Raw genomic sequence first — 18836 nt, forward strand, 5'->3', positions numbered from 1 at the left:
AATCAGATAGAAACAGATAATGGTGCATGTGACTTCAATGAACTGAATAATGAGGAGGGTGAAAAGGGTGATTGAATTTGATCTGAATGATGAGGTTTGAATTTAGAACAATAGTGTAATGATGATGAAGAATTGTGTGTGGTCTAATTATTTTATTATGAAAGGCTGGAACTGGTATATAATTTCCCCACTTGAGAGTCAAATCAGACACTGAGTACAAAATAAAATGTGTGTAGTTCACAATGGCAAGCCGAAACAAACTAATGTACGCACTGACAGCATTGCAAATGCTGCAGCATTTAGATAAGTTGGAGTAGGATGGAGGATCGGATATTGAGCTTGAAATCGATGTTGCTGATGAGTCTTCATCTGATTCTGATGTTCACTTCGATCCTTCGCCTCCGATCCTTCGCCTCCGATGCCTGAACCTCGCCGCAGAAAAACCAGAACAGAGCCAACTGAGATAGTGATCTCAACTGCCACGATGAGACTGGAATTGGGGAGGGATGGCACGGTTTGGGAAGAAAAGAGTGACGAGTTTACGGTATGTGACGTGTAGATGTTGCAGCACATCAGCGATTGTACTGTTGCTCATGCGCACAGAAAAGGAAACAGTATGTGGGACATGTCTGGACTTAAAGCTTTTATTGGACATTTATATGTCTGCGGGGCACATGGTGGAAAAGCGTTGATGTGGAGTCATTTTGGTCTGATAGGTATGGGGTGGAGCATTCCACGCAACCACTTCAGAAAGATTATGCGACACCTGCGGCAGGTGCACACGAAACAAGGCCCATGAAAACTGTGGACACAATACAGTGTCCGATACAATCAACAAATGACTTTTTATGTCTTGTCATGAATATATTAACAAAAATATTTCTTTATGCTATTTATCCTTTACAATTGTTCATGCGCTTGTGCTTTTGTTTAGGAAAATGGCAAACAATTTCACCTGTGCACCTGGCTGGTTATATTATTATAATATTTTTAGTTTCTACTTTGTCAAAAATAAGCTGTAACTGGACTTCATTAATTACTGTAACTCTATTACTAATCAAATCTACAAATAAAGTTGATCAAATAGATTACATAATTTTTTATTGTAAGGGAAATGAAAATAGGCTATAGGCCTATGTTTTTTCTAGGACTTTGTAGAATTATATAAAACATATCCTTTTTAATGTTTATATTTCTTCATTCAATTCATCATTTACAATAGTTTATGCACTATTTATCAAGTGTTGGTGCTTATGTTTGTACACCTTGCGGGTTGATATGCAGCTGATGCATATGCTAAATGGAACGCCCAGCGACGTTCTCTAGTGGGTACTTGAAGGCTGAAAGGCCAGGTGGTTCTAATGTTAAAAGGCCCTGTCCAGTCAACCCTGATATCATCATGGCTCCGGACTAACATTTTTCCCTGGTGTCACTAACTTTTTCAGTTGGTGGGACTAGCCCATGATTTGGTGGCACCCAAAAAATGTGTTTTGCGGTGTCGCACAATATAATTAATTTCATTCATCTTACAAAGTCATTCACAATACTTTAAGAAGTCTAATAGACTACGGAGATGGTATTAAGTAAATAAGTTGTTACATCTAACATTTCCAAGCAAGAATGCTTGATGAAAAATATTTTGTTGTGCAACTTAATCCAGTGATTGTCATGAATTTTGGGTTGACAATTAGGCTATTTGTGTTATTTTACTGTCAAAATAGGGTCTGATTTGTTTGTTCAATAGACATGAATTTGCCTTCATGTTTATATGCATTAATATTATATAGGCCTAATTCAATTGGTGCTCATTCACCACCTGAGGAAGTGGAAACTCAAAACACATTAGCTCGATCACTAACTCTTTAACACCTAATGCTAGTAGCCATGTATTAATCTAATAGTAAATGTAATGTCCTAAATAAAATTTGCAATGAAGCCAATTTTTGCACGCTCCTTATTTTAAAGCCATATCAGTGATGGTAGACCTAAACACAGACAAATAAATGGGACATAGATTGATAGATGGTAACAGACAGATGGCATGCTACAGATGAACAATGAGAATGAATCAACCTGAGAGGACTAGACTTCACTACGTACACCTCCTGCTTCTAAAACTTTATGATTTTTCGCTGTGCTAGCTAGCCATAGACCTGTGCCCCAGGTGCAATAGTGTGACATCTTGATTATGCTGCTTCATAGTGGGACTGGATTAGCTCTGGGTCTGACGGGTGGAGACCAAAGCAAAGCCCTTATTGCCCATGCCACTCCTCAGAAGAGAGCAGTACCATTGGTTCAATGGCAGTACAGGACAAGTATGTGTTGCTTGTCCTCTCTGCAGTGGAAGTATGGATGGAATGTAACCTGAGCATCTGCAGTGTCTGGTTATTGTACTGTCACCACTGTCCACCTTCCCCCTGCTCTCACTAACCTCACTCTTATGTGAGAAGGAGGTAAACAGGGCTGCACGAATCAGTGTATAATGAGGTGGGTCCCCCCCACATGAAATGCATGTTTCGGTTCTACCTCCGAAGAATAATTAAGGCTACTTATTCACGAATTGGGTGTGATAATTTCCATGTGGAGTTGATAAACATCAACAAATAGGGCAATGACAGCTGTCAGGCTAGCTAGCTAGGGTTAGCATGCTATATTGCTAACCTTATCTAGCTAGCTAATGTTATTGGTTGCTTTTTATATATTTTTTTGTACACCGTATTCAAAAGATTAGCCAGCTCGCTCTATAGCCTTGTTCACACTGCAGGCCTTAATGCTCAAATCAGTTTTGTTTTTCAAATCTGTTTTGGAATAATGACTGTCCAAACAGCAAGTTACAAGTGACCAAATTGGATTTGTGTGTTCAGACAGCAGTCATTTGCTGTCATGGCTACGCTAGTTGTTATCGTAACTGTGGGTGTGTGTGTGCTGTGGTGTAAGCTGCTTGGTGGTACTCATGCTTCCTATCACTTAGAAGTTATTTAGCAAGCTAAGGTGACAACAATGCCTGCCATGGACATTTCTCATTTGCTTTGAATGTTCAAAATCATAATGTAAGAACACTTTTTAAAGCCTCAAAGGATAAGATGATCCAACTTTCAAAACGACTCCTTTTTGGATAACCACAGCAGTCACTTAGCTAGCTAGGTAGCTGTTTAACTTTCTTGCACATTCACACATTTGTTTTGTAAACAAGCTAGTAAGCTAACACATGTTCTTCTCAAACTGTTAAGAGTAATGTTATATAGCAAGCAATAAGATATGCCAAATAAGTCTAAAAACCACTTGAGGGCAATCCAGATTTGACCATTCTGACAAGTCGCATGGCCAGGAATCAGATTTGTATCTGACTTCAAACCACCTACGAAGGTGGTTTGAAATGTGGCGCGAAATATCTGATACTTTGCTTTTTTGCTGTTCAGACTGCAGGAAAAAGAACAGAATCGGATATGCAAAGAAATTGGATTTGAGTTACTTCAAACTGCCAATGTGAACAAGGCTTATGGCTGGTTCTCGAGCTGGATAGTCATAAGCTTTGATTTAGAGAAAACGTCGCCACAGATGGGAACCACTGGCCTGTCTTTGACTTCGCCATCTATTATTATCTCAAGTTTTGGCATCTTCCATAAATTGTAGGGATGCACAATATATCGGTAAGCATATCGGAATCGGCCGATATTAGCTAAAAATGTCGGCATCGGCCCAATGTCTAGTTTAACGCTGATGTACAAAACCGATGTCAAAGCTGGTGTGCATACCTATATAACGTAGGTAGATAACGTAATGACGCCACGGAAAATACAGCACTACATGTACAATACAGCATTCCTAACCTAGCCCACAATGTCTGCTGTGTGGAACTATTTTGAAGTTTCGAAGGAAGATAACAAAAAGGCCATATGCAACGTTTGTGCTGCTATTATTTCCAGAGGGGAGAAAGTGAAATCTTTCAATACCACAAACCTAATTACTCACTTGAAAGTGCATCACCCCCAGATGTTCAGCGACTACATAGAACAAAAGCAGAAAAAAACTAAACAAGTTCAAGTCAAGCAGTCATTTGAAAGAGTAAGAGAATTTCAGTGAGACAACTCAAAGGCGTAATCCATTAACGCCAAGATAATGGAATTCATTGCCCTTGACAATCAACCGTTCTCTGTTGTGGATGATGTTGGCTTTTGCTGACTGGTCGAGCACCTCGAGCCCCGGTACACACTAGCAAGTAGGCGCAATTTTTCAGATGTTGCCCTACCGTAGTTACACAGTATTGTTGAAACGCACATCCATGAGCTACTTGCTATTGGCCTCACTGCTATTAGCTTTACGACTGACATTTGGACCAGCAATGTCAGCCCCATGAGCAGGGTCCAAAATGAACACCCGCCAAGCGCCAAATGCGGGTAGATTTTCCATTTGGCGAGAATCTCAGAAGGCTATCCGCCACACTGGCGGGTAAATGTTTGTACCAAAATAGTCATGTAATAAGATATCTGGCGTGATTGCTCGGAGGAAATTACTTATGTTTGCCAGCTTACCACAGCTTACCATCTCTAGTGCTCCTAGTTTCACGGCACTGTTTACCGTACGGGACATCGGCTTCTCGACATCGTTCACTTGCCACGGGTCTGCTGCTAGCTACCGTTCATTAAATAGCTGTTATGTGGCGACATTTACTTGGAGTAAGCCAACCTTTGAAACGAAAACCCACCGATGAAAGGACGAATTGCATAAAGAAAGTTTTATGAGAAATGGAGGTTTGGAGATAAAGGAGTTTCAAGAGGCTGGCTACAGTATGATGCGGAGGCTGTGGTGATGAGTTATTCTGTGTGTCGCTAGTATGCTAAAGATAAAAGCAGAAACAACTAATTTGTCATCAGAAATAAAATTATGAAGCTGGAGAACATTTGTGACCATGCACACAGTAAGTGTCACATTGCCTGCGTGTCTATGTCCCGGCCTCAATCGCAGCCTCTCCTCTTGACACCCTCTGTGATGGCGCTAATGGCAATGTCAGAGCAGACCAGCACGAAGATGAAGATACTGTTTAGGACTGTACATGCCATTGGCAAGAAGGCGAGACCACTTTCTGACTTCGAGTGGATGTGTGAGTAAGTGAACATGTTGTTACTCTTGTAGCTTGACTAGTACTTTTTGTAGCGAGTTTAAGTCTATTTAGCAGACGTGGTCCAGTATTGTAGGTAATTTCTCACCCGTTGATGAGCTTTGGTTCACCTCAAAATAGTGTATAAATACCATAAAATTATAGGCCTACTGATGCTGACATGGATCTCCATGCTTTCCTATGACATTCTATTTTGTTTGTCTCCAGAGACTGTTTACATTTTAAAGCATTGTGGCACAATTGACTTTACTAGCCTTATCGTGTTGATTCTTAAGTAAACAAAGGGTAGAAGGCTAATTTAGCACAATCAACTGCCAGCTATATTGGATAACATGATTGTATATTTAATTATTATTGAATTAATTTGATGTTTAATTTTTTCAGTTTGGATGAGAAAAAAAAAGGAATCACTGTGGGCTCAACATATAGAAATGAGAAGCAGGCCAAAGAGTTTACACCTGTTGCGTGCACTGGACCACTTCCTGCGAGGTTACCAGGGGCTTGTCCAGCACCTGGAACAGGTAGTGGCTCTAGATTGCTATGCTAAGTACTCAAAGTCATCATCAATATGTAGTGTCCAGTAAATAACAACAAACACGGTTACATCATGTTTCAATGCTTTATGCACTGATAAAATGTGTCATATCTAATATAGTTTTTTTTGGACAGCAATTTATTGTCTATTTGTTCTTTATGTATTTCATATTCAATCTGCTGATGCCCAAAATGCCAGAGGTGTCCAGCAGGCCAAAGCCAGGAAATACTGCAGTACTGCGAGGGAGGCTGTTGTTATCCGCTTCTGTGGCTTCTTGCATGACACTCTAACACACCTGAGCAACCTGTCTGCCTGTCTGCAGAGGTCCACCATAGCAGAAGCCCATAGCTCCTTGTGCTCAACACAGGCAGTACTTAAGAAGTACAAAACCAGGTATGTTTATTTAAACTGCAATAAGAAATACTTAACTTAAGAAAGGATTATGTCAATAAGAGCAGGAGAGAGAGTGAGTTGTAAAGGAAAATTCTGAAAGGATGGTAAAATTAGCCTTTTATCATCAGAGAAGGGCCCATGATGAAGGCCACAATGGCCAACAGATATGAGGGAATTTTGCTGACCAGAGGTGACAGCAAGACCCTCATCACATCACAGGATAAAATGCTTGACAGGCTAGTCGAGAGTATGACTGACAGGTTCCAGGATGCCAGTGTGAGGGTCCTGTGTGCCACCAGCTTCATCAACTGGCCAGAGTCAGGAGATGCAGCAGCAGGTTACTTTGTTTTGTATTACCGGTCAGTCAGGTTAGGTTCAGGTTCATGATCATTTTTTTATAGTTTGTGAATTAAAACTGCATGATGCTTGTTGTAATGTATTTAATTATTCTAGATTTTGGTGACACTGAACTGGAAACCCTGGTGGACCACTTCAAGCCTGTCCTGGAGACCTCTGGCATCCATGTTGAAGGGATCCCTGACCAGTGGACTGTCCCGAAGGTGCTTATGTACCAAGAGTCCAGGTCTGCAGAAGATGTCCTGGTTCCGTGTCAACAGGAGCCATCAGCATTCCTGTCCTGATTTTCTGGCATTGGTTGACCTGGTCCTGTCCTTCCCTGCCTCCACAGCTGAATGTGAAAGAGGTTTTAATACCATGAAACAGATGAAAACCGATTGGCAGTCCAACCTAAAGTCTGACTCACTGTCAGATCTCCTTATGGTCCAGCTGTCCTCTCCAGAGATCAGGGAGTATGATCCATTAAAAGTTGTGATGCTGTGACACCAGGACTTTGTCAGGAGCAGGAGGGCAGACTTCATGGACCATGCACGGTAGAGGGTGAGGAGTCTGAGGTTTAAGTTGATTAAAATGATTAAGCATCTGATAGGTTTACAAAACCTTCAAATTTAGTTTTATGTTTGATCCTTAAGTACATTTAATAGCAAATACTTCAGTAGAATTTTGAGTTCAAAACTTCAGTTGTATTCAGGCTGGGAAATTAAATCTAGCCACAGCCAAAATTAACCAGCATCTGATAAGCCTCTTTTTTTACCTGTATTTAATCAGGGTATTTCTACTCAAAGTAAAGGATTTGTAGACCTGCTTCCCCTGTTTCCCCTTTGTATCAGGAGAGCACCAGTTCACTGTATCAGGAGAGCACCAGTTCACTGTATCAGGAGAGCACCAGTTCACTGCACTTCTCATAATTGTATTTTACCATTGCTGTTGCCCTGTTTACACATCTATGTACTCTTATTCATTGTATCTGATATGTTTTGTTTATTTCATTGTGTGCCCAATGTTTAGCGTTTTTGCACTCTGTACAGCACTTTTGGTCAACTACAGTTGTTTTTAAATGTGCTCTACAAATAAACTTGATTTGATTAACCGTTGATCAATATATTACAATTGTTTCAAATTTTGCTCTGGCTTCTTAAAGTTTGTATTCAACATGTACTGAAATGAATGTATTTGTGACAATTTATTATTTTGCCTGGTAAAAACTATGCTTGGCTGGTGGATTTTTTTCATCTACCAGTCCCCTTGGCAGTTCAGACAAAAAGTACATTTCGGACACTGCTCATGAGCATGCTGAGTCTGACAGCACAGTGGGTCGACGAGGATTTTGTACAACAAAACTGCCGACACAGACCGTGGGGTTAAAATTTGCAAAAGTACTCTACTAGAGGCTGTGAACAAGTGATTCAGTGGTATTCTCTCTGAGCCTCGATACTGTCGCCACTATACTTGATGCTAGGTACAAGGACTGCTACTTCAACGCAGACAAGAAACAGGGTTTATGTGAAATGTTAGACAACGCTAGACAAGATGGAAATGGACACAGTGACAGTGCATACCAAGGAAGAGGACCCACGACTTGTATTGGACACGGTGCAATCTTTTGGTAGGCTGCTAGCAGTCTTCAGCTGTGGTTACAGCAAAGCCAAGTTAGCCCATGCTCATGATTCTCACAAGGGAAGTGAAATGATAGGCTAAAATTACTTTGATCAGGACATGTACAGTTGAAGTCGGAAGTTTACATACACTTAAAAATAACACAAGTCATTTTTCCAACAATTGCTTACAGACAGATTATTTCACTTATAATTCATTCACTGTATCACAATTCCAGTGGGTCAGAAGTTTACATACGCTAAGTTGACTGTGCCTTTAAACAGCTTGGAAAATTCCAAAAGTCTGGTTCATCCTTGGGAGCAATTTTCAAATGCCTGAAGGTACCACGTTCATCTGTATAAACAATAGTGCGCAAGTATAAACACCATGGGACCACGCAGCCATCATACCGCTCAGGAAGGAGACGTGTTCTGTCTCCTAGAGATGAACATACTTTGGTGCGAAAAGTGCAAATCAATCCCAGAACAACAGCAAAGGACCTTGTGAAGATATTGGAGGAAACCGGTACAAAAGTATCTATATCCACAGTAAAACGAGTCCTATATCGACATAACCTGAAAGGCCGCTCCACACGGAAGAAGCCACTGCTCCAAAACCGCCATAAAAAAGACATGAAAGATCGTACTTTTTGGAGAAATGTCCTGTAGTCTGATGAAACAAAAATAGAACTGTTTGGCCTTAATGACCATCGTTATGTTTGGCGGAAAAAGGGGGAGGCTTGCAAGCCAAAGAACACCATCCCAATCGTGAAGCACGGGGGTGGCAGCATCATGTTGTGGGGGTGCTTTGCTGCAGGAGGGACTGGTGCACTTCACAAAATAGATGGCATCATGAGGGACGAAAATTATGTGGATATATTGAAGCAACATCTCAAGACATCAGTCAGGAAGTTAAAGCTTGGTCGCAAATGGGTCTTCCAAATGGACAATGACACCAAGCATACTTCCAAAGTTGTGGCAAAATGGCTTAAGGATAACACAGTCAAGGTATTGGAGTGGGCTTCACAAAGACCTGACCTCAATCCCATAGAAAATGTGTGGGCAGAACTGAAAAAGCGTGTGTGAGCAAGGAGGCCTACAAACCTGACTCAGTTACACCAGCTCTGTCAGGAGGAATGGGCCAAAATTCACCCAACTTATTGTGGGAAGCTTGTGGAAGGTTACCCAAAACATTTCACCCAAGTTAAACAATTTAAAGGCAATGCTACCAAATACTAATTCAGTGTATGTAAACTTCTGACCCATTAGGAATGTGATGAAAGAAATAAAAGCTGAAATAAATCATTCTCCCTACTATTATTCTGACATTTCACATTCTTAAAATAAAGTGGTGATCCTAACTGACCTAAGACAGGGAATTTGTACTAGGATTAAATGTCAGGAATTGTGAAAAACTGAGTTTAAATGTATTTGGCTAAGGTCTATGTAAATTTCCGACTTCAACTGTAACTATAAGAGCCTTGAATTTTCTTTCGTGGGTGACTTTTCGCTATCTGGATAAACACTTGTTGTTTCTAGCTAATGTTACACCAATCAAAGCAGTGGAGCATGTAGTGACTCAACTTTAATGGACAAAACCATTCATCTTGGGGTGACGGGGGGGAGCAGGTTTGCAAAATGCTATCATATCACGCAATTATACCATTTCTAAAATGTTCAGAGATATATATTGTTAATACAGACTGAACCAATTTTTTTTGTAACTGTACAAATTATCCAATGGATTATGATAATTTTCTGTTTTATTTGCGCCATGGCCTGGGTGGCCAAGTGGACACACGGCTGTTTGACTCATCTCATTCACAAAGAGGAATAACTTTTCAGCTGTTTCTGATTAGTAAACAATGCCATGCTGTTAGGTGGGAACATTGAAATAAAACCCAGCCCTGAAACGAAATGTAGGCTGAAAATAATTTGTATGTAATTTCACATGAAAGACACCTCTTTCACACCGATATGCACGAAGTGGGTAGTTTGGATTTTTCACCTCAAGCCCAAATAAACTCAGCAAAAAAAGAAACATCACTTTTTCAGGACCCTGTCTTTCAAAGATAATTTGTAAAAATCTAAATAACTTAATATATCTTCATTGTAAAGGGTTTAAACACTGTTTCCCATGCTTGTTCAATGAACCATAAACAATTAATGAACATGCACCTGATGAACGGTCGTTAAGACACTTACAGCTTACAGACGGTAGGCAATTAAGGTCACAGTTATGAAAACTTAGTACACTAAAGAGGCCTTTCTACTAACTCTGAAAAATACCAAAAGAAAGATGCCCAGGGTCCCTGCTCATCTGCGTGAACGTGCCTTAGGCATGCTGCAAGGAGGCATGAGGACTGCAGATGTGGCCAGGGCAATAAATTGCAATGTCCGTACTGTGAGACGCCTAAGACTGCGCTACAGGGAGACAGGACGGACAGCTGATCGTCCTCGCAGTGGCAGACCACGTGTAACAACACCTGAACAGGATCGGTACATCCGAACATCACACCTGCGGGACAGGTACAGGATGGCAACAACAACTGCCCGAGTTACACCAGGAACGCACAATCCCTCTATCAGTGCTCAGACTGTGCGCAATAGGCTGAGAGAGGCTGGACTGAGGGCTTGTAGGCCTGTTGTAAGGCAGGTCCTCACCAGACATCACCGGCAACAACATCGCCTATGGGCACAAACCCACCGTCGCTGTACCAGACAGGACTGGCAAAAAGTGCACTTCACTGACGAGTTGCGGTTTTGTCTCACCAGGGGTGAAGGTCGGATTCGCGTTTATCGTCGAAGGAATGAGCATTACACCGAGGCCTGTACTCTGGAGCGGGATCGATTTGGAGGTGGAGGGTACGTCATGGTCTGGGGCTGTGTGTCACAGCATCATCAGACAGCTAGTTGTCATTGCAGGCAATCTCAACGCTGTGCGTTACAAGGAAGACATCCTCCTCCCTCATGTGGTACCCTTCCTGCAGGCTCATCCTGACATGACCCTCCAGCATGACAATGCCACCAGCCATACTGCTCGTTCTGTGTGTGATTTCCTGCAAGACAGGAATGTCAGTGTTCTGCCATGGCCAGTGAAGAGCCCAGATCTCACGTCTGGGATCTGTTGGATCGGAGTGTGAGGGCTAGGACTATTCCCCCCAGAAATATCCTAGAACTTGCAGGTGCCTTGGTGGAAGAGTGGGGTAACATCTCACAGCAAGAACTGGCAAATCTGGTTTAGTCCATGAGGAGGAAATGCACTGCAGTACTTAATGCAGCTGGTGGCCACAACTGATACTGACTGTTACTTTTGATTTTGACCCCCCCTTTGTTCGGGGACACATTATTCCATTTGTATTGTAAAATTACTGTGGGTTAGAAATTCAACAAGGAGTAGTTTATTTCCACACTAATGTATTCTGATTCTTTAATATATATCATTGGATTTAAAGGGTCTAACCTCTTATTCCTCCCTCATATATTCAAGTTAGCAACACATTTAAACAGCACATTGATAACTTGACCAAGAAACGGAAGTTGAAATTGGGTTTCTATTTTAGGAACAAACCTTGCTTTTCAATGTCAGTCAGAAAGGATCTTGTTCAAAGCACTTTTTTTATCGTGTGGATGATGGTGATATTGTCTATATGCAGGCCTCAGCATGTACCTTAACTCTGGACACAGTGTATCATCGTGCGTTAAGATTTATCACAAATGCTAGATCACTCACCCATCACTGTGATTTGAATGCCATGATGCAATGGATCTCTCTCTACACCAGGAGGCTAAAGCACTGGTGCACTTTTGTATACAAAGCATTGATAGGACAACTCCCTCTGTTCCTTACTGACCAGATCAGTCACTCAATACAGTCTTCTTTCACAGTCGCTGCTGACCTTGTCTGTTCCTAAGGCTAGAACTGAGATGGGGAAACAATGTTTTTCCCATAATGCCCCTTCATCCTGGAACATGCTGCCATAGATATTACAGTTAGGGGAGTTAGCGTACTTGCCTGTTTAAGACTCTGATCGACGGCACTGTTTTTGATGGATGCAGTTGTTTCTAATCTTTAAATGTATCTGTAAGTTGTGACACTTTGTCTTTTGTGTGTATTTTTTGTTGTAAGATTTTATGTACACTCTTATGTGTAGTTTTCCATCTTGCCTGGTCGCCCTTGCAAAATAGGTTTTAACCTCATTGGGTCTATCCTGATTAAATATAGGTTAAATAAATACAAATATTACACTGCTGCTACTGTTTATCCATCCTGTTGCCCTATCGCTTTACCCCTACCTACAATGCATTCGAAAAGTATTCAGACCCTGTGACTTCTTCCACATTTTGTTACGTTACAGCCTTATTCTAAAATGTATTAAATTGTTTTTTACGCCCCTCATCAATCTACACACAATACCTCATAATAACAAAGAAAAAACAGCTTTTTAGAAATTTATTAAAAATAAAAACCTGAAATATCACATTTACATAAGTATTCAGACTCTTTACTCAGTACTTTGTTGAAGCACCTTTGGCAGCAATTACAGCTTCTTGGTTATGACGCTACAAGTTTGGCGTACCTGTATTTGGGGAGTTTCTCCAATGCTTCTCTGCAGATCCTCTCAAGCTCTGTCAGGTTGGATGGGGAGCGTCGCTGCACAGCTATTTTCAGGTCTCTCCAGAGATGTTAAATTGGGTTCAAGACCGGGCTCTGTCTGGGCCACTCAAGGACATTCAGAGGCTTGTCCCTAAGCCACTACTGCGTTGTCTTGGCTGTGTCCTTAGGGTCATTGTTTTGTTGGAAGGTGAACCTTCACCCCAGTCTGAGGTCCTGAGCAAGTTTTCTTTATTTTTTCTCTTTTAAAAAATAAATACATTTTACCCCCTTCTCTCCCCAATTTTCGTGGTATCCAATCACTAGTAATTACTATCTTGTCTCATTGCTACAACTCCCGTACGGGCTCAGGAGAGACGAAGGTCGAAAGCCATGCGTCCTCCGAAGCACAACCCAACCAAGCCGCACTGCTTCTTAACACAGCGCGCCTCCAACCCGGAAGCCAGCCGCACCAATGTGTCGGAGGAAACACCGTGCACCCGGCCCCCTTGGTTAGCGCGCACTGCGCCCGGCCCGCCACAGGAGTCGCTGGAGCGCGATGAGACAAGGATATCCCTACCGGCCAAACCCTCCCTAACCCGGACGACGCTAGGCCAATTGTGCGTCGCCCCACGGACCTCCCGGTCGCGGCCGGCTGCGACAGAGCCTGGGCGCGAACCCAGAGACTCTGGTGGCACAGCTAGCGCTGCGATGCAGTGCCCTAGACCACTGCGCCACCCGGGAGGCCCTCTGGAGCAAGTTTTCATCAAGATTTTCTCTGTACTTTGCTCTGTTCATCTTTCCCTCGATCCTGACTAGTCTCCCAGTCTCTGCCGCTGAAAAACATCCCCACAGCATGATGCTGCCTCCACCGTGCTTCACCGTAGGGATGGTGCCAGTTTTTCTCCAGACGTGACGCTTGGCACTCAGGCCAAAGATTTCAATCTTGGTTTCATCAGACCAGAGAATCTTGTTTCAGTCCTTTAGGTGGTTTTTGCTAAAGAACTCTTGCTCTGACATGCACTGTCAACTGTGGGACCTTATCTAGGCAGGTGTGTGCCTTTCCACTCAAGGATGATCAATGCGAACAGGATGCACCTGAGCTCAATTTCGAGTCTCATAGCAAAGGGTCTGAATACTTATGTAAATAAGTATTTCTGTTATTTTTAATACATTTGCCAACATATTTTTAAAAACCTGTTTTTGCTTTGTCATTATTGGGTATTGTGTGTTTTAGAATAAGACTGTAATGTAATAAAATGTGGAAAAGGGGAAGGGGTCTGAATCCTTTGCGAATGCACTGTATATGTACAGTGACAAAGTATTCAGACCCCTTGACTTATTCCACATTTTGTTACGTTACAGCCTTATTCTAAATGGATGAAATAGTTTTTCTTCTCACCCTTCTACCCACAATACCCCATAATGACAGTGAAAACACATTTTCAGATATTTTAGCAAATGTTTTGAAAATGAAATTCAGATCTCATTTACATTAGTATTTACACACCTGAGTCAATGTTACAATCCCCCTTTGGCAGCGACTACAGCTGTGAGTCTTTCTGGGTAAGTCTAAAGAGCTTTGCACACCTGGATTATGCAATATTTGCACAAAATTCTTCAGGCTCTGTCAAATTGGTTGTTGATCATTGCTAGACAGCCATTTTCAAGTCTTGCCATAGATTTTCAAGTAGATTTAAGTCAAAACTGTAACTACGCCACTCAGGAACATTCAACGTTGTCTTGGTAAGCAACTCCAATGTTTATTTGGCCTTGTGTTTTAGGTTATTGTCCTGCTGGAAGGGGAATTTGTCTCCCAGTATCTGTTAGAAAGCAGACTGAACCAGGTTTTCTTCTAGGATTTTGCCTGTGCTTAGCTGTATTCCATTTCTTTCTATCAAAAAAATCACCTTAGACCTTGCCTCAAATGTTTGGCACAGCAAATTTCAGGTCTGCTGAGCGCAAACTTGAATGTTGTGAAAATTCTGTGCAAGTTCCAGCGCATGTTTACTGGTTGGGATATGTGCGTACGGTCACTGTGGGGACGTCGTCGTCGATGCACTTATTGGCGAAGCCGATGACTGACTGAGGTGGTATACTCCTCAATGCCATTGGATGAATCCTGAAACATATTCCAGTCTGTGCTAGCAAAACAATCCTGTAGCGTAGCATCCGCATCATCTGACCACTTCCGTATTGAGCGAGTCACTGGTACTTCCTGCTTTAGTTTTTGCTTGTAAGCAGGAATCAGGAGGATAGAATTATGGTCAGATTTGCCAAATAGAGGTTGGGGGAGAGCTTTGTATGCATCTGTGTGTGGAGTAAAGGTGGTCTAGAGTTGATTTTTCCCGCTGGTTGCACATGTGACACGCTGGTAGAAATTAGATTTGGGAAGCTAACACACGTCTTTAGTCTCCAGCAAGGTTAATCAAAACCACCTCGGTCACATTTCACCTCCCTTTGACCTCATACTCAGAGATCACAGCACCAATATAACTGACTGGGTTTGAAATCAGGCCTACAACTCAACAACCACAGTTTCTGTGGCAAAAAGAAACGGACAGATCTGTGCACCCCATTTATTGGGAGAGGCAACAGAGGTGGTTTGGTTATCCATCCATGTGATGAGTAGCCTCATAATTACCAGACTTATTACCGCGTGTAGCGGAACAGCTAATCAAATGGCTGTTTATAATCTATGCATAGTCACTTTAACTCTACCTACATGTACATATTACCTCAATTACCTCGACTAACCGACGCCCCCGGCACATGTGAAACTCACTCCTCAGCCTGGAGTGTCGCCCCTTCTGCATTTGAAGAAGGCCTTTTTTAATAGCATGATGGGTTGGAATGCTTCTGGAGGGCGGTCACGTGTGTTTTCAAGGCAGAAGTCCTGAGTTCGAGTCTCCGTATGAGCTGAATCAGGGGGATGCGGTAGGCTACTCACTAAGCAAGTAGTGTGTCGTCCTTTACATGCACTTCCTGAACTTATCCCTGTAGTCTTTAGCTAAGTGGGCTAATAGTCTTGTGACATACAGGAGACCTGGTTTGAACCCAGTCAGTCACAAGAGCAAGATTAAATAGAGTGGAAAGGCTATTCTTAGAAGGCTATGATAGGGCTATTCAACTATATCCACATTCTATCGTGTCCTGCTCAGCCTGTGATCATCCTGTCCATGTTCCAGAGGGTCTTTGCTATCATCAATGGGATCAGAATAGCTAATAGCCAAAATGGTTTAAATGCTAGAGCCAAATTCATAGGAAGAAAATAAATTCAGAAACCGCTAGAATCTACTGTTTACCACAGAGAGCGTTGGATTCTATCTGGTTTCCTTTACCTTTCCTTGCTGGCACAGTACCGGGATGCTGTCTCTGGGTTTTATTCTGAATTTGGAGAACTGAATCTGAATACATCTGAGAAGTTGAATTTAGGAAACTTGGATCAACTCGAAATTATAGTTTGTAAAGCAGATACAAGAAAAATGAATGCAATATCTACCATATTGAAACCAAATATATAAATATTTAATATGCGTATTGAATTGAAATTGAATTTTAAAACTGAATGCAATATTAATTCAATTAAATTTCAAATCCTGAAATACATGTTCAATTCATTAATTGCATTACAAATTAAAATAATATTACATTCAAATTCAATATCCCAATACAAATAAAAAATTATGAAATTCAAAAATAATTTCTGTTGGTACTGAAATCGCTCCATATATAATTCCACTTTTACATTATGGGGTATTGGGTGTAGGCCAGTGACATAACTACATTTTAAATTCAGGCAGTAACACAACAAAATGTGGAAAAGGTCAAGGGGTGTGAATACTTTCTGAAGACACTATATATATCTGCCTCAATTACCTTGTACACCTGCGCATCGACTCGTTACTGGTACACCATAGCCAAGTTATCGTTAATCATTGTGTATTTATTCCTTGTGTTGTAATTGTTCTATATTTTTCTCTCTGCATTGTTGGGAAGGGCCCTTTTTAAGTATGCATTTCACTCTTCGTCTACACCTGTTGTTTACAAAGCATGTGACAAATGAGATTTGATTTGACATCTCATATTGAAGCAGTGCTCTGTTGTAAATTGGATTAAGAGATAGCCAGACCCCAGCTAGATGGTGATTTACAGTCCGTGCACTATACTGGATGCGGTCATCACTTTGAGATCTCTACCCATTGTCTCCCCAAGGATTTGTACTTTCTCCTGTTGGTTATAGATCTCCATGACTATTTTATGTATCCCTCACACATTTTCTCCTTCTCTCGGTCTCTCTGTCTCTCTGTTCCCCTCTCTCGCTCTTCCTCTCTCTTCCTCTATCTCTAGATCCTCACATTCGAAACGAAGAACCCTGCGGAGCTGGCTGAGCGTCTCCGTGCCGTCTGTGGTAACCAAAGCAATGCGTATGCCCGCCTGTTTGAGTACCGTTTGAATGCGCTGCGGGGCCTGTGGGGGGCCCAGCGTCAGCTGGCCCTGGAGGAACAGCAGGACCGGGAGGGGGCCGGGGGGGGAGATGAGGAGGCCCTGGCCCTGCTAAAACGACAGGGCCTGCTGCAGCAGCCTGAACAGGCGCCTTTCACTTCCCGTGTGGGCCTGCTACTGGTCTTCCCCCTGCTGCAGTCCCAGACACGCAGTGACCCAGCGCTCTGTGGGGTCACAGCGGAGGTGCTGCTGTCTTGCCTGCGTGACTGCCAGCCCCTCAGCCTCAGCAAGGAACCCGCAGACTGCCTCAACGGCCTGGAGGGGCTGCTCTGCTCCTGGCTGGAGGAGGGGGTCCAGCAGACAGCACAGACCCAGCAGGGACAGGCTCCGACATACATGTTCCATGCACACAGGCAGAGGGAGAACGCCGCCGCTGCCCTGGTAGCCCTCGCCTGCGCCAGGTGAGACCACACCCTTAACACCCTTAACACCACAAGTGACTAAAATGTATTTTGTTATTTTATTTAACTAGGCAAGTCAGTTAAGAACAAATTCTACCCCGGCCAAACCCTAACCCAGACGACGCTGGGCCAATTGTGCGCTGCCCTATGGGACTCCCAATCACGGCCGGTTGTGATACAGCCTGGAATCGAACCAGGGTTTGTAGTGATGCTTCTAGCACTGAGATGCAGTGCCTTAGACCGCTGCTCCACTCTGCTTACCTGTCTGGCTCATTTACTCCACCTTCAAAATACTGCCCAGATGGTGATTATGCAAGCCGTATAGTGTCATCCCATTTCTGTTTTCACTTGTCAGTGTCCTAGCTAGCCCCTGTCAGTGTCCTAGCTAGCCCCTGTCAGTGTCCTAGCTAGCACCTGTCAGTGTCCTAACTAGCCCCTGTCAGTGTTGTAGCTAGCCCGTGTTAGCCCATGTCGTAGCTGGCCCGTGTCGTAGCTGGCCCGTGTTGTAGCTAGCCCGTGTAGGTGTCCTAGCTATTCAGTGTCCTAGCTAGGGATGCACCGATACAACATTTTTGGCCGATACCGATATCCAATATTTTCCTTGTCAAAAACCTGATACCGATATTTAGAATTTTAGCTAACCTTTTTAAGCGTTCTAGTACAGTTAAATAATTGAAACAACACACACACACTGACCAAAAAGTTATTACCAGTAAAACATAATCAAAACCTATTTCTTTCACTTACTTGCTGTGCTGTTTCGTTGTTCGGTCATTTCATTCTCAACCAGGATTTCGTCATACATGTCAAGCAGTGAAGTTTCAGCTTTGTCTGTCTCTGGCCTCTCTTCCTCGGTGCGCACTGTCACTGTGTCCGTTCCCATCTTGTCCAGCTGTGTCTGTAACATTTCACGTAAACCCTGTTTCTTGTCTGCATCGAAGTAGCGGTCCTTGTACCTAGCATCAAGCATGGTGGCGACACAGTAAAGAGGCTCAGAGAGAATACCACCGAATCGCTTGTTCACAGCCTCTAGTAGAGTACTTTGCAAGTTTTAACCCCACGGTCTGTGTCGGCAGTTTTGTTGAGCAGGCGTTTCAATGCCATGACAGAGGGTATCACGTCTGCTACAGACGCAGTTGATGAGCTTATTTCTCGAGTCAGTTGTTCGAATGGCGCTAGGAGTGTGTTCATGTTTCCAAGTTTCAAACATGTTCTCAAATGCCATTGAAATGGCAGCAGCAGTATAAGAACCAGCATGTTCTTGAGCATGCAATACGGCTTTCCTCAGTATGAAATCCTCGTCGACCCACTGTGCTGTCAGACGCAGCATGCTCGT

At 42.7% G+C, this 18836-nt stretch overlaps 1 protein-coding gene across 3 annotated transcripts in view; it reads left to right on the forward strand.

The window, feature by feature from the left end:
• Positions 1-18836, forward strand: part of LOC139545384 (probable E3 ubiquitin-protein ligase HECTD4) — a 79616-nt gene that overhangs the window by 2045 nt on the left and 58735 nt on the right. For all 3 annotated transcript variants that reach the window (XM_071353098.1, XM_071353099.1, XM_071353100.1), the window contains exon 2: positions 16944-17500. In XM_071353098.1, coding sequence (XP_071209199.1) covers positions 16944-17500 — 557 coding nt within the window. The remainder of the gene's footprint in view (positions 1-16943; positions 17501-18836) is intronic.

The sequence above is a fragment of the Salvelinus alpinus genome, chromosome 19, assembly GCF_045679555.1.
Source record: "Salvelinus alpinus chromosome 19, SLU_Salpinus.1, whole genome shotgun sequence".
NCBI classification, from domain to species: domain Eukaryota; kingdom Metazoa; phylum Chordata; class Actinopteri; order Salmoniformes; family Salmonidae; genus Salvelinus; species Salvelinus alpinus.